A 15,077-nucleotide genomic window follows, 5' to 3' on the forward strand; every position below is an offset into this window, starting at 1 on the left:
GGGGGGGGAGGGAGCTTCGAGGCGGGCCCGAGGGGCCCCGCCGGGCGGGCCCGACCCTCCTAGCCCCACCGCCTCCAGCCGCGCTCCCGGAGGCAGAGTTTAAACTTGGCGCAGCGGAGCGACTGGCGGCACGTCGGGAGCCCCGGCCGCCGGCAGCGAGTCTCTGCCTTGGCTCGAGGCGTCTGTTGTGGGGCTTTCCCCTCCCTGGGACCTTCGAGGGCATTCTGCCGAGGCCTCTCTTTGCCGGAGGAGGGGCGGGCGGCCCAGAGAGGTTAGGCGACTTGCCCAAGGTCGCACAGCACCGCGGCCGGAGGGCGCCCGGGGACTTCGCGACCCCCAGCCGGGCTTGGTCCGTTGAGGCCACCCTGGGCAGCGCCCCTGCGCGCTGGCACTCGCCGGGGTCCGCGCCCCGCGGGGAGCCGCTCCTCCCGGCGGGGCTCCGGCCAGGGGCACCCGGCCGCTCCCCCGGGCTTCTCCCCCCCACCCCCCCACCCCGGGGATTAGGGCCCCCGGGTATTTTTAGCCAGAAGGAAGGGCCCTGCTTTTCCCCCCAGCTGCGCCGTGTTGAGGACCACGCCCTGATGCAAGGGTTAGGTTTTGTTCCGTCTTCTGCTTTTGTCCTCAAGTAGATCTCTGAACCCGTGGTCCATGCTTATGCAGAGGCAGTTTGGAAAGGGGTTCTTAACGTAAAAAAGAAATGGGTCCAAACCTCTCACGTGCCCCAGATCTGGTTAAGGGGGAATCCGTCAGTTCGTTGACTGCAGATACGCACTGAGCCTCCGATGTCTGTCGAGCACCGTGTTCGCCTGTTCCCTACAAGCGGGGCGGGCTGCTTTACAGCCTGGTTAGAGGGGATGGTTTTTGATCACAGAACGGCTCAAACACCGTGCACTGTTAAGTGCCATCCAGGAAGAATGCCCGTTTGCACTGTGAGATGCGAAGCAGACGAGCTTGACCTAGCCTCGAGGCTCACCGAAGGTCGTCTCGGGGTTTCCTGTTAACCGTTGCACACTTTGGAATTATTTTGTCTGCGTACGTGTTGTGTTGATTCTCCCTCGATCTGACCCCCAGAACATGAGCTTCCCGAACAGACTGTGTGTTATTGCTCTGTGTCCTCCGCGCCTAGGGCAGTCTCTGGCTATGAATCTGCACTTTGTAAATATTTGTTATATCCATGAATGAGCAGAAGGACCCCTGAGAATGACCTGAAGGATGAGGAGTTACAGGGAAAAGGGGGCAACTCTGTGCTTCTCAGCCTGCAGTTCAAGAAAACAGTCGACCTTCCGGGTACTTAGCAGACACCAGGCCCTGTGCTAAGCGCTTTCCTTGGGCTGCATCGCTGTCGCCTCGTTAACTGATGAAGTTGGAGTAGGACTCTCCAAGGGGAAAATATTTCAGCTGCCTAAAGAATTTAGTTGACACTTTTTTTTTTTTAAGATTTTATTTATTTGACAGAGAGAGACACAGCGAGAGAGGGGAACACAAGCAGGGGGAGTGGGAGAGGGAGGAGCAGGCTTCCCGCGGAGCAGGGAGCCCGATGCGGGGCTCGATCCCAGGACCCTAGGATCATGACCTGAGCTGAAGGCAGACGCTAAACGGCTGAGCCACCCAGGCGCCCCAGTTGACACTGTTTTTATGTCTCCCTGAGAATTTCTGTGATCCAAAAAGTTAGAAAGAGGAGTGTCCAAAGCAGCACACTCAGTGGGGAGTCGGGGTGGCCGGTCGTCTCGAAGGCCAGCTGCCTGGTGGGGGCCAGTGTGCATTACAGGAAACTGGGGGTGCTCACCGCCTTTGCAGCGGTCTTAGGGAAGAAGGATGGCCGCAGGGGAGAGATGGGAACGGGGGAGGAGGGGGAGGGCAGTCTAGCTGAGCTCCGTGGGCAAGGAGGGGAAGCACCCGGAGGGCCGGTGGATGGGCCGGGTTCCCGGGCGCAGAGGGGGTGAGGGGAGAGAGTGGGAGATAGAGACCCAGGGAGGTGGGTCGCCCCAGGGTTAGAGGGGTTTCGGAGGATCTTTGACCGAGGAAGCAGTGGGGTGAAATGAAAGCTCTTATTAGTTTTTCTAGAGCTAGTCGTGCGTCCCTTTTTTAAGAGCTAACACATAGACATCAAAAAGGACACCACAACCACTGTTGTGGTGCAGAGGGTTTTCTCTCCATCCGAATGATGAACTTCCGAAAGTGAGCGCAAACTCCACATTCTGTCCGCTGATGTGTCTTTTTCACGGGACGATCTGGCCTGTGCGGCGGCAGCAGTTACAAACCCGTCCCTAGCCAGGCCTGGCACCGAGCAGGGGTGGCACCCCTTACGGGGACGCCGGGGGCGTGAGTTGCCCGGAGCCCCACGTCGCGGGAGTGGTGAAGCCCGCGTGGGGACCCTGGCGGCGCCGCTCAGTCTGGACCCCCTTTGCCCCCACTAAATGGGGCCTTATATGTCATCACCACGGAAGAAAACGGAAAACCCAGTTCCTCAGTCATACTAGCCACGTTTCTGGTGCTCCACAGCCACGCGTGGCTAGTGGCTACTCTGAGACAGGGTGGGTCTAGATCCGTGGTCAGCACCGCGGAGCAGTCATTCCTCTGGGCGGTGCTCTCGTCTTCGAGTTCTTGCTCTTTGCGAGTCGCCCACAGGTGCTCAGTAACCAGTCCCCCAGCATCGTGCTAAGTGTGGTTCCATCGAATTCCACGACATGAATGCCCCGTAACTTTGTTCCTGCCTCTCAGCATGCAGGGTATTTCTAAATCTTTGGCGTTTTATGAACATTCACAGAGCTAAGTCTTAATAAATCCCCCTAATTATTCCCACAAGTGAAATTGCTGGACTCAAAGGGTTTCCGAGCAGGAAAGGGATGGAACAGAATCAGCGTTTAGAAGCAGTGATGCCGGCAGCCATCGGGGAGGGTTGTGTGGGTGGCAAAGGGGGACCTAGGGGTCAGGGAAACAGGTGGGCATGGGGACAGCCACCCAGTTAATCCTCACACAGGCTAAGGAGCAGACAGCATCATCCCCTTTTGCCCCGGGGGAAGGAGAACTTGCAGGAAGAACTGACAGACTGTGGCAGCAGGGGAGAGGGACACGTGGTCATACTAAGTGACTGGCTAAGACAGGGGTCAGCACACTCCAGCCCCGGGCCAGATGGTGACTGTGGACAGCCCGTGAGCCACAAATGGTTTTTACATTTTTAAATGGGGGGGGGGGGGGGGGGGGGAGGAAATCCAAAGAGGAGTATTTCGTGACATGTGAAATTATATGAAATGAATTCAGATGGCGGTGTCGCCCATGAATGAAGTCTTCTGGGGACAGCGCCCATGCGCTTGTTTACGTGTTGTCTCTGCTCTCAGGCTACACAGCAGAGCCTAGTGGTTGCGAGAGGAGACCGCACCCCCGCAGAGCCCCAAATAGTTACTCTCTGGCCCTTTTCAGAGAAAAGTTTGCTGAGCCCTGGCTTAAGCGAGGGGCGCTCAGGAAGAGGAATTGGGAAACGAGAGCCTGCCCAAGAGGGGATTCCTGGGGGACTCCGTGTGTCCAGAGACTAGCAGACGTTGAGAAGACGGGGCTCCTTTATTTCAGGAAGGGGTGGGAGCTCATGAAGTAGCTCTCCGTGTTTTTGCACAGCGGAGAAGTTTGGCTAAACTTTTTTTTCATTTCTTAACGTGGGAAACCCAAACAACATGTTCTTGTCGCTTTGCGGCATCCTCTCTTATGATTTATGCTCCTGTCTGTCTGGGAAATCGGAGCCGGGTTGGGGGGGCGGGCTGCTGGGACGTCGTGATTTCTGGTCTCGGGTACGCAAGTGGTAGTTCGTGCTCGTACACACGGCTTTGCTTTTGGGTGGCGGCCCCGCGTGAAAGTGGGTGGTCACAAGTTGCCTTCGCCCTCCTTCCCCCGCCCCCGAAAGACTAAAGCAGAAGGTATGTGCTCAAGGGGGAACGCGAGGCAAAGCTGCCTTCTCCCGTCTCCGGCCTGACACTGCAGTTCCTGGGCTCCTTCTGGTTCGTTCTGTGGAGGAGGCACTGTCTTGCTCATTGCCGCCTCGCTTCCAGTTAATGAAGGTTTATGAAAAGAAAACAGGTGTAACTAGTCAAGCTGGTCATGGTTAGTTGGTTTATTTTTACATCTTGTGTTTTACGAAGTTAGCAAGCAGCAACCCGCATGAGCCCCAGGCAGGAGGCAAGCCTGTAAGACCAGAAAGCTCTCTGCTCCAGGCCCGACACTGCGCACTGGGACGGGAATTTGTTCTCTCAGGAGCTTGCTTGTTGCAAGTGAGAAGGAAGTAGGGATACAGCGCTTGTATCCTGTGATGATATAAATCATTGTATCTGTCTGACATCTTCGAGAAAAGTTTCAGTTTTCATTAAAGAATTTAATCATCTGAGGGTTTATTATTATTATTATTTTGAATTTTTTTTAGGCTACTGCCTAAAAATTTTTTTTAAGATTTTGTTTATTTATTTGACAGAGAGAGAGATAGCGAGAGCAGGAACACAAGCAGGGGGAGTGGGAGAGGGAGAAGCAGGCTTCCCGCAGAGCAGGGAGCCTGATGTGGGGCTCGATCCCAGGACCCTGGGATCACGACCTGAGCCAAAGGCAGACGCTTAACGACTGAGCCACCCAAGCGCCACTGCCTAAGATTTTTTTTTAAACCCTAATTCCAGGGTAGTTGCCATCCCGGGTGATACATTCGCTTCAGGTACACCATCCGGTGATTCGGCGCTTCCACACACAGGTTCACGCTCACGTTCAAGGAGAGGAAGTTTTGACCCCCGATATTAGCACAGCCTTTCCGTGGGTTGGCTGACTCCCAGCCACTCCTTTCTGGTAGGGACCCCATCAGAGAGCATTTGCAGAATGGAGCCTCCCGTGTGTAGCAGCACCTGAGCCCTGCTGCAGGAACGGCATAGTTAGAGCTTTTACGTTTTGGGGTTTTTTTTTTTTTTTTTTTTTTACACTTTTGTATCTTTTCCATTTACATCGCCAGACCATCCTCCTGTATGTAGCCTTCAGTGTTGCTGGCCGCTTGCGAGCAGCGCGGGGGGGTGCGCGTTCGGGGTGCATACTCAGTGCAGGGGTCCCGAAGTGGGAGGACCAGACGGGGGACAGGGACAGTCCTAGCCTCTCTCCCACCAGGGCTGTGGCTGCGGAGCCGGCCGGGGCACTGGCCCCGACACTCCGATTCCTTTCCCAGTTGCAGAGCTGGGCAGAGTCTCTTGCTCCTGAGTCAGGTCTCGTTTTGGGGTTTCATCAAGGAAGAGAACTTCACCGTTCCTCTGCCCTGTCCCCCACGATAGCGACTGCTGTCCCGTTCGCTTAGCCGGCCCGCCCGGTAGTGCTCCCATGCCGAGCCCTGCGAGCCCTCGCTGGGTACCCAGTCCTCACTAATTTCCATCACTATTTTATTTTTTTTCTTAATTAAACAGGAAAGAGCCAGACTTCTCAGAGGTCAGTCTGTTCAACAAGTGGGACCCCAGGGCCTTCTGTATGTTCAGCAAAGAGAGCTGGCAGTGACCTCCCCAAAGGATGGTAGGTTAGGAAGCCGTGCATTGGGCGTTACCCCCCAAGGCTACTGGGTATTTTATTTTCTTTCTTTTTCAAACAGGCTCCATCTCCATTCTGGGTTCTGATGATGCCACCACTTGTCACATTGTGGTCCTGAGGCACACAGGTAGGAGGAGAGACACGAAGGAGACCGTTCCTTAAAGCGGCCGCCCGCGGGGGGCTGTCCGAGCCCGCGCCTGAGCGTCCCGGGGCCCCGCTCTCCCGCTCTCCGGTCTGCGTGCTGGCTCCCCGTGGCCCGGGCCAGGCGCGCTGACGGGGCAGCACGGATGTTTCTATTCCTTCTCCCTCCAGGCTACCCAGAGATGAGGCGTCCCAAGGGACAGGAGTAGGTGGGCCTGGCATCCCGGGCTGTCACGGCGAATAACCTGAGTCATTCCACCCTTTCCTTCAGGTAACGGGGCCACCTGCTTGACCCACTGTGATGGAAGCGACACCAGAGCGGAGGTCCCCTTGATCATGAGCTCCATAAAAGCCTTCTCGGACCACGCTCAGTGTGGAAGGTGAGCTCCACGCTCGTCTGTCTTGTGCTGTCGGGAACCGTGCACCGTGGTGTGGCCGCCTTGCTCCCGGGGAGAACTGGCACGGCGTGGGCCCCTCGTCAGTGGTCCTGGGGTGACGGGTACAGGCCGACGGTCCTGAGGGTCTGACTTTGAACCTCCGGCTGTCTTGTCACTCACGTGCTTTGAGATGTTCACGTGTCGGACGTCGCTTTGTTAGACCCCAGATGCTGCCTCCCCGCGTCCGTCTGTCCTTCCGGCAGTCCCTTGTCAGGGGCTTCCTGCCAGCCAGAAGCTGCCCCGGGGCGCCCCCATTCTGAGGCAGGGGGGCCTTCAGGAAGCCCTCCGGGATGGTACGCGGTGGGAAGGGCTGGAGGCAGGGAAGCTCGGCGCGTCTCCCGGGCCGGCCTCGGGAGCGTGCGCCCCGTGCGGGCGGCGCTCGGTGATTTCACTCGGGGCGGGGGGGGGTTCTTCCGCGGGGGGGGGGGGGGGGGGGGGGGGGGTCCTCGCTGGGTTCTGGAACTAACGTGGCAGGTCTGCTGCAGGACGCCCGGGCAGGCGAACCCGGAGCCCCGTGCCCATCACGGCGCCTCCTGCTGGCTCACGTTCGCTGGGGCCCCTTGACACTTGTCCTCGCGCTGGCGACGTGGCCGCTTCAGTGGCCGCTTCGGGTTCCTTGGTCAGGAAGGCTTTGTCTGCCGTAGAAGGCACTGTCCCGGGCTGCGGACAAGGGGATCGGTAGACGAGGGTGGGGGACGCAGGGTCCAGCAGGGGAGTTCGGGGTTTCCAGCCGCGGGGCTTCTCAGGACTCGGCCGTGCTAGTGTGTGCAGGGACCGTCTTCGGGAGGCTCGCCCCGAGGGAGCGGCAGGGGGTCCCCAGCTTGGAAAAGCTGGTGTAGCGGGTACGTGTGGCCTTAGGAAACAGACCCCGTTTCCCTCTCGGCAATGGAGGGGCTACTCCGTCCGTCCGGGTGCGATGGACGGGAGATAGCACCGTGAGGGGCCCACCGCAGTCCCCGCGGTGCGCCGCCTCCCCTGCCCAGCCCCGCGCCCCCTTAGGCTGAGACGTGTCCGAGGTTTCTGGAAGCACCCCGCGTCGGGTGGGTGAAAGCGGGCGGTAGGCCTGCTCCTCCGGAGCGGGGCGTCTGGCCCTCCGCGTCGTGGCGGTGCCGCTCGCCGGCACACGCAGCTCCCCTGGGCCGGGTCCCCGGCGGCTCGCGCAGCCCTGGCAGCCTCACCCGTCTCCCCTGGTGCCGCCCGCACGTGTCCTCCCTGCGCCACGGCGCGGACGCGGCCCGCGGGAAGCACCGCCGTAGCGCGGCCTCGTGGACGGCCCTCTGACCCCCGTCCCGTCTCTTTGCCAGGCTGGAAGTGCACCTCGTGGGAGGCTTCAGTGACGACAGGCAGTTGTCGCAAAAACTTACCCATCAGCTTCTTAGTAAGTGCCCCGCGTTCCCCCAACTCTGACAGAAGTCTGCGCCCGCTGTGGCTCAACCTCGGAGGGGCGCCGCCGCTTGGAGCCGGGACTCGGGCAGGAGGGGCGCGGAGCCCGGTCTTCAGGGGCTGAGGGGACGGGGGCCAGAGTGTCCGTGCGACAGCAGTCCGTCCACCCGGCCCCAGATAGCACTGATCTGTGTACAGGCAGAACCGCCCTCTGGGCCGTGGCATCCATTTCAATCTGCAGAACATTAAAACACGGCTGAAGCCAGTTTTCCCTACTGAAGTAGCGTGGAAGCCCCCGCTCTGGTAGCCACGAGGCAGCGGGCTGGGGGAGTCGCTGCTGCAGGCTCTGGGCCAGGCGACCTGGCGTCTGGGCTGGAGTCTTCTTTAAAATCTTTTTGAAGATTTTATTTGTCAGAGAGAGAGAGAGAGGGAGGGAACACAAGCAGGGGGAGTGGGAGAGGGAGAAGCAGGCCTCCCGACGAGCAGGGAGCCCAATGCGGGGCTCGATCCCAGGACCCTGGGATCCTGACCTGAGCCGAAGGCAGACGCCCAACGACTGAGCCACCCAGGCGCCCCTTGGCTTGAGTCTTAAAAAGGTTTCATGTCCTTTGACCCAGTAATTCCCACCTGGGAATCTAAGAAAATCACTTGCAACGTGCGCAGAGACGTATGCCCAAAGATGGGCAGTAAGAACGTTCTTTACGTTAGGAAATAGTCTAACGTCCATCAGTAAAAGCTATTAAGCAAGACTTAGAATTACGTGGGAAGGTAGGTGCGTCGTGGGGACATAAAGTTGCCCACCTGGAGTGGGCTCAGCGGGGCGCAGGCCAGGAAGAAAGGAAATGCACGCGCTGCTCACTGCTGGGACTATGGACCTTAAAACCCCACGTACTTAGGGGCACCTGGGTGGCTCAGATGGTTAAGCGTCGGTCTTCGGCTCAGGTCATGATCCCAGGGTCCTGGGATCGAGCCCCACATCTGGCTCCTGGCTCGGCGGGGAGCCTGCTTCTCCCTCTCCCTGTGCCTCTCCCCTGCTCATGCTCTCTATCTGTATATCAAATGAATAAATAAAATCTTTAAAAAAAACAACCCATGTACTTAGACCAGTAAAAACCCATATGCTCCTTATATTTGCCTGTATTTCCTTTTGTTTTGTTTTTTTAGTGATCAAGTTTTTTATAACTGTTGCTTAAGAGTAAAAAGCTTACGCGTCAGCGGTCCCCCACAGGCCTCAGCAGGGAGAGAGGGGGGGATAGCCTCGGTCAGTTTGCTGTGGGCCTGGGGCTGGGAACGGGCCTGTCACTTGGCCCGCGGGGTGCCGTGGCGTCCTTCCGTGGGAATCTGGCCCCTTGTCGCCTTGCTCAGCCTGTATGCTGCTAACTAGAAACTCTCGTTGTAGGTGAATTTGACAGACAAGAGGAGGACATTCACTTAGTGACACTGTGTGTGACAGGTGAGTTCTGCCATCCTCCCCAGAGCTGGTGCCCTCACCCTCAAAGCAAGACCTCGCACAAGCACGTCGGTCACGGGAGACAGTCTGGCAGCGCCTGGCTGACGTGTGTGCCACTGGTGTTGGCCATGGCCTGCCCCTCCCCTGCGCCGCCTCTGAGGACACCCTGACCCCCACCTTCATCCTTCCCCGGCCCCTTCCCCACGCGTAGCGGATGGCTGAGGGTGTAGGGGGCCGGGAGGCTCTAACTCGGGACGGGGCACTTTGCGGACCGTCAGCCCCCCTGCTCGGGGACCCCCCTGCTCGGGGACTTGGCAGGGACGCAGGAAAACGGTCCCTTGTGTGTTCCGATTTTCTTCTTCTTTTGCAGTGTGGGCTCCCTCTTGGCGTTAATTGTGGAACATGAAAGCAATTGTTGCGTATTTCTTAGATCTTAAAAAGAACTTTTTTTTTTTTGTTAGAATTAAATGACCGGGAAGAAAACGAAAACCACTTTCCAGTAATTTATGGCATCGGTAAGTAGCGTGTTTGGTCGAGGGTCAGAGGCCAGTCCCGGGCCGGCAGGGCGGGCTCCGGTCACGTCGTGAGCCGGCTGTGCTCACTGTGTAGGTTCCTGTCCTCACTCCTCTGCGGCCCCGGGCAAGCAGCATGCCTTCTCTGCCCTCTGGCTACGAAACCAAGAATGTCCACAGCCCGAGAGCACAAGGACAAACAAGGGAGCGGGTAGAAAGCAGAGCCAGTGGCACGGGGAACAGGGCTCCGGGGTCAGGAGCGGGCATTCGCGTCTCTTTACACATGAACCACCTGGTAAGGTCTGGTCGCGAACCCAGTTCCTCCTAAGCAAAGTGTAAAGTTCTTCGGGCTCCAGAAAACCCAGAACCCTCTCCTGCGACAGCCCCTGGGGCCGCTGAGGTTGAGCAGGGGGAAGCTAGCTGTGTTTGCAGAGGACTTCTGTCCCATCTGTGATAGCGTATGGAGCCGGGTACACACGTGTTACTCCATTCCCTAGAACATTTAACATTTAAACAAAAACACCAGATTTGGCCGTGATCCCAGGCCACACTTCTGCCCCCAGCCATTCAGAGATCCGTGCGGTCCCAGGGCCGAGCAGGGAGGTTTGCCATGCGCCTGCTTGGACGGATGGCGGGCTGCCCGTGGGCGCAGGGGGAGCCACTCTTGGTTTGGGGCGAAGTCTTCCCAAGTCCGGCCCAGGCCCTGCCGTGTGCGCGACAGGCTTGGCTGCAACGGGGCGGTGGTCAGAGGCCCGCACGGGAGTTTCCCTCTGCACGAAGGGGGAAGCTACACTCCTCACAGTGGAAATGGAACAGAATGACTCTCCTCTCTCTCTCTCTCGGGGAGACTCACCACGCTGTTACAGGTGGTAGAAATGTAAGACCATGCAAACTTTCCATCTGTGTCTTTAGTCAGAGAAAATGTTGTTTGTCCCCCCACAGCTGTCAACATTAAGACGGCAGAGATTTACCGAGCATCCTTCCCAGATCGGGGTCCAGAGGAGGAGCTCCGTGCTGCCCGAGCTTTAACAGGAGGACCAGTGAGTTTGAAATCATCTTTGTGTTAAGGGGTTCAGGGGGAAAAAAAAAGGGCATCGCAGTCCAAAGCCTCAAGTTTTGTAGACCTTAGAAGTGAACAGTTCGAGTTTCTTTAAAGCTATAAAATGATCAGGGATCAGCTCGCTCTCTCCCCCACACACAACAAAGAATAATGAGTGATTTTAGCTTGTAAGCTCAAGACCCCAGTTCTCTGCCTTGAAGGTGTAGAGGGAGGGAACATGTGCCCCACCATTCACTGCAAAGAGAACGGACCCCTTTTACTTGGTGCAACCTTTACCTACATGTCCCACAAGGAAAGGAGACCCAGGCAGGGGGAAGAAGGGGTTTCTCCCTCAGCAGCACACGCTCCTTTGGACCAAGTCCTTGAAGGGCCATCTGCTGGAACAAGTGGATTAATCCAAAAGAATGATCAGATCAGTTTTTACAAGTCTGATCGCCAGGGATGCTTTTGAATATTAACACCTTAATTTTGGAAGTTAGAGAAATAAAAACCCAAGCCTTACGTGCCGTTTAAAAATACTTAAAGGGTGCTTTCACCCCTTCTCTGGTGTGAGAGACCCGACAGCGCATTCACCCCACCCCCTCCCCGCAGAGGTGTGCACACGGATGGGGTGTGGACGTTTTCGTTGGAGAAATGTTTGGCTTCAGAGCGATCTCTTTTGCCAACCAGTGCACAGCTGGAAGGTTCCTTCTGCACTTTCTGCAGCCGCACGGTGGCCTGGACTCTGCTAACTTCAGCACCTAGCTCAGTCTCAGGAACCCAAACCCAGCGCTGCTGGTTCGAACCCGCCACTGGCAGCTGAGGGGATTCGGGGAATTGATCGTTGGGCAAATGAGCGTTTGTACAAGTTGGTTTCTCCTGGCTTTCGATGGGCGGCCTGCACGGTGTGCTCTGGAGATGCGGGTACGTGGGTGCTTGGGCACAGGTTTGTGCAGCAGTGAGTCCGGCCGCCGTGGACTTGGGTCGGGCTCGGCTGCGGGCCCACTGTCTGCCCCCCTGAGCCTCAGGTTTTCACCCCAAGTGGGAAAAACACTATCTTCCTCAAGGACTGTTGTCAGGACTGGAGGAAATACTGCATGTTACACAGGGCAGTAGTGGCTTTTATCAGGAGACGTTTTCGAGAAGCTTAGCCTCCAGGTACATGCGTGACTGCTGGACTGCACTGGGCTGGTGTTACTGGTGGGGTTTGAGAAGCGGGGAACATGCCTTACATTCTGTCCTGGAAATGTTCCTTCTTAGATGATTAGTATTTACGACGCAAAGACAGAGCAACTGCGTATAGGACCGTATTCCTGGATGCCCTTTCCACACGTGGATTTCTGGCTGCAGCAAGACGATAAGCAAATACTAGAGGTGAGAATTTACAGGTTGGGTGAATCCTAACTCTCTGCACCCTGGTTTCTTCATCTGTAAGAAAAAAAAAAGTTTAGAGCAGAGGCGCTTTTCTTGTGGTGGGTAGTAGTTATTTTTAGGATGCTATCGGCAGACCCCGTTTAACTTCTAGATCAGCAGAGAAGTCAGGTCCCGGCCAGGCATTTGCATGGGTCGGAAGGAGTCTGCAAGCAACTGCTCTTTTCCCATTACTGCAGGACCCCTCACGTTCTAGGTAATTTTATCGTGGATCTATACTGGGTGATCTGAACATCCAGATCCATGTTTAAGAACACGGAGATACTTCAACAGCGCTATCATGGAGGGTAACAGAGCCAGGTTCTTCCTCTCTCATACGCGGAATCTTGTTTTTCCAGAACCTTTCCACTTCGCCTCTGGCTGAGCCGCCCCACTTTGTGGAACATATTAGGTCTACCTTGATGTTTTTAAAAAAACACCCATCTCCCACCAGCGCACTGTTTCCTGGAAACAAGGCTCTGCTCTACAAAAAGAATGAAGGTGGCTTATGGGAAAAGATCTCTTCTCCAGGAAGCTAAACACGGGATCACCAAAGAAAGCAACTTGTTGGCCTGACAAAGACCACCGTGGGGGCTGCAAAGAATGCGCATCAGAATCTACATCTGCTGAGTCTTAGGTCTCCTTCCTTACTGTCCTTCAAATGACTTTCAAAATAAAATCTTATTTTGGCAAAGGCATTTGTTTAGGTTTACTTTCTGCTCGCTGAAGCTGACCTCCAGCCTCTCCTTCTTGGTAACACGAGCACCAGAGGGGCTGCCTGCCTCGCGACTGGACAAGCTGCCGTTTCGGATACGCGGTGAGTATTAATTCTGTTTAGTCAGGGAATAAAGGAAAAACGATAAGTACAGTACAGATAAACAGTATTTAAAATGCACTGAAATTCTGTGACAATTTATGCATCTCACCGAGGGGTTTTTTTTGGCCCCAAAATGTTTTAGAAACATCAATTAAAACTGGTATTACACTTCTAGATGGAGATGAAAAGTTCAGAATCTGATCAGTCTGCTGTGCAATATAATTAAAATAATCTAGGAGACTACATTTAACGTGAGAGTTACACAGAGCCACTGCTCAGTCTGTTCTTTTAGTGTAAGGTCGTTAAAATGCCCACATTGTGATATATGCCAGTTACACCTGTTAGAGACTTTTAGGTTTCTGAAGTTGCTACCCTAAAGGCGGCAAGCACAATGCCTAATTACTGTGTAGAAACTGAACTCACTGGTAACAATTTCAAGAACCTTTATTGAAACCAACATTCAAATAGTGTCTTAAGGGTGAAATTCTGTTTCAGCAAAACCAATTTAACAATTCCAAATATATATAAAAACATTTAAAAATTAATCTTGTTAAAGGTGATAATTTCCCCTTTCCCCATTTTATCTGCTATACTTCATTGCACCAAATAAACAGGGAAGACTTTAATCATCTGCACACACACAAAAAATTGCATTTTGACAAGTGCCAAATGTAGGAGATCACATCCAATCAGAGTCGAATTATAGGCTTAATATGGTGTAACTAAGGCTTCCAACATGACAGTTCACAAACCCAGTGTGAAACCCCACTATCTTGAGGTGTCCCGTAGCTTGACTTGGCTGGACTAAAGGCACAGGGGCCATTAGCTAGGATAAATGAGGAGACGCGGTACTTCTAGAAAAGTAGAAACAGGCAGTATTTAAGGGCTTCCAGTTATTTCTGCAGTGGTCTGGCTTGACTAGCCTGAGCAAGATGACTTTTCTGGTTCTTGTTTCTGAGCTGGGCCCAAAGGGGTGAGTTGCCAGTGGGGAGAAGCCACAGAAGCTCCCATGTCAAATGGGTCAAAGTTAAGAATCGAAACTTAACTGGGTGCTACACAGCATAGTTAATAATTAGGTTAAGAGTAGCATCTCTATCAGGTTTTCGGATATTAAACATAGAAATGAGCACAGTCTGTACCTGTGTGCCAATTTAAAAGCTTTACCAATATTTAAAAATATACATGTATACGGTCAAGAGTTTTACAGTTACTCTTCATAGATAGTCCTTTAATTTGTTTACAAATAGTACATAAAGGGAGAAGTGGATCTGCGGCAGGGGGGCTTCCCCACCCCCACGCCCCCCGGGGAAGCAGCAGGGGGGATGGCGGGCGTGGGCTCTCTTTCAATCCCACTGCATCCCGTTCTCCTTCAAGCCAAATCCACACAACCTGCCCAAACTGAACACCGATTCCAACATGGAAAGCCGGCTGTCTCTCCCGAGTGGCAGTACAGCGGAGAACCCAGAGAGTTCTAAAGACAGCTGTCTTAGCGAAAAGTTATACGTAACCTCATACAACGTCTTACACTTACGTTCAGAACGGTAACCGCAAGTGTTTCAAGTGGCAGGCACTTGAAATTCTAAGTGTTCTTTGTGAATCCAAGTGTTTATGGTAACGGGGGGAAAACGGCATTGACGACAGCTGGGTAGACAGAAACAACAGTAGTTGCTCCGCGTACTAGTGGAATTAGACAAGTCAATTGCCCTTCTAAAAAGCCTGGCTTTCAGGCACGTATTTGTGCAAAAAATCCCAGTTAAGCACAAATAACAGTAATTTCTCTTGCATTAGCACGTGGCACGGTTCACATTTTCAGTATAACTTCATCTTCCCTGAAACAATACTCAGTACAGTCTCAAAGCAAAACAGTGAATTTTATCTTAAGCTCTCCAGTTCTTCTACCTGTGGACGGTCATCTTCTGGGTGCTGGGCCCCGTTCTGGAGGGCCCCCGTCTGCTCGGTGTCCTGCGGGGTGGGAGCCCCAGGGTGGGGCGCGGGGCTGCTGGTCTCCAGGGCATCTTGCTCTGGCCCACCGGTCAGATGCTCCATCTTTTCTAAGTCTTCAATGTGGCTGACCGAGCTTGTCTCGCTCAGAGCATCAGAACCTCTTAGGGACCTCTTAAAAGGCTTCTGACCTAGAGAAAGAGCCATGGACAGTGCTGAAAGCTCTCTGCGACGAGCGACCGCTTTATTTAATCCCAAGTGCTTCTGGAGAAACCCTTCCGATCCCAGGCTCTGATGCCCGGAAGTGAGGAATGAGAACTGGCAGGACTCCAGCATGGCTCCTGAGGCCGGGAACCTCTGGGGTCCCCATCAGGAAGAGCTCAGGCGAGGACAGCTTAAACATGATGCCAGCTCT

General features: G+C 54.8%; 2 protein-coding genes across 2 annotated transcripts in view; one reads left to right on the top strand and one right to left on the bottom strand.

Annotated features, from left to right (window-relative positions):
* The window catches only part of NTAN1 (N-terminal asparagine amidase), a 13,463-nt gene extending 865 nt beyond the window's left edge, over positions 1-12,598 (top strand). Inside the window, exons 2-10 of the mRNA XM_035022485.1 lie at positions 5,415-5,517; positions 5,594-5,659; positions 5,945-6,053; positions 7,415-7,488; positions 8,893-8,946; positions 9,405-9,458; positions 10,398-10,495; positions 11,755-11,868; positions 12,264-12,598. Coding sequence (XP_034878376.1) covers positions 5,415-5,517; positions 5,594-5,659; positions 5,945-6,053; positions 7,415-7,488; positions 8,893-8,946; positions 9,405-9,458; positions 10,398-10,495; positions 11,755-11,868; positions 12,264-12,443 — 852 coding nt within the window. The 3' untranslated portion in view covers positions 12,444-12,598. The remainder of the gene's footprint in view (positions 1-5,414; positions 5,518-5,593; positions 5,660-5,944; positions 6,054-7,414; positions 7,489-8,892; positions 8,947-9,404; positions 9,459-10,397; positions 10,496-11,754; positions 11,869-12,263) is intronic.
* Positions 12,599-13,147: 549 nt separating this feature from the next.
* PDXDC1 (pyridoxal dependent decarboxylase domain containing 1) overlaps positions 13,148-15,077 on the bottom strand; it is a 50,310-nt gene continuing 48,380 nt past the window's right edge. Inside the window, exon 23 of the mRNA XM_035022321.1 lies at positions 13,148-14,853. Within this exon, the coding sequence (XP_034878212.1) occupies positions 14,594-14,853 (260 nt within the window). The 3' untranslated portion in view covers positions 13,148-14,593. The remainder of the gene's footprint in view (positions 14,854-15,077) is intronic.

Source organism: Mirounga leonina, unplaced genomic scaffold (assembly GCF_011800145.1).
Source record: "Mirounga leonina isolate KUSES-001 unplaced genomic scaffold, KU_Mleo_1.0 Mir_175, whole genome shotgun sequence".
Classification (NCBI taxonomy): Eukaryota; Metazoa; Chordata; class Mammalia; order Carnivora; family Phocidae; genus Mirounga; species Mirounga leonina.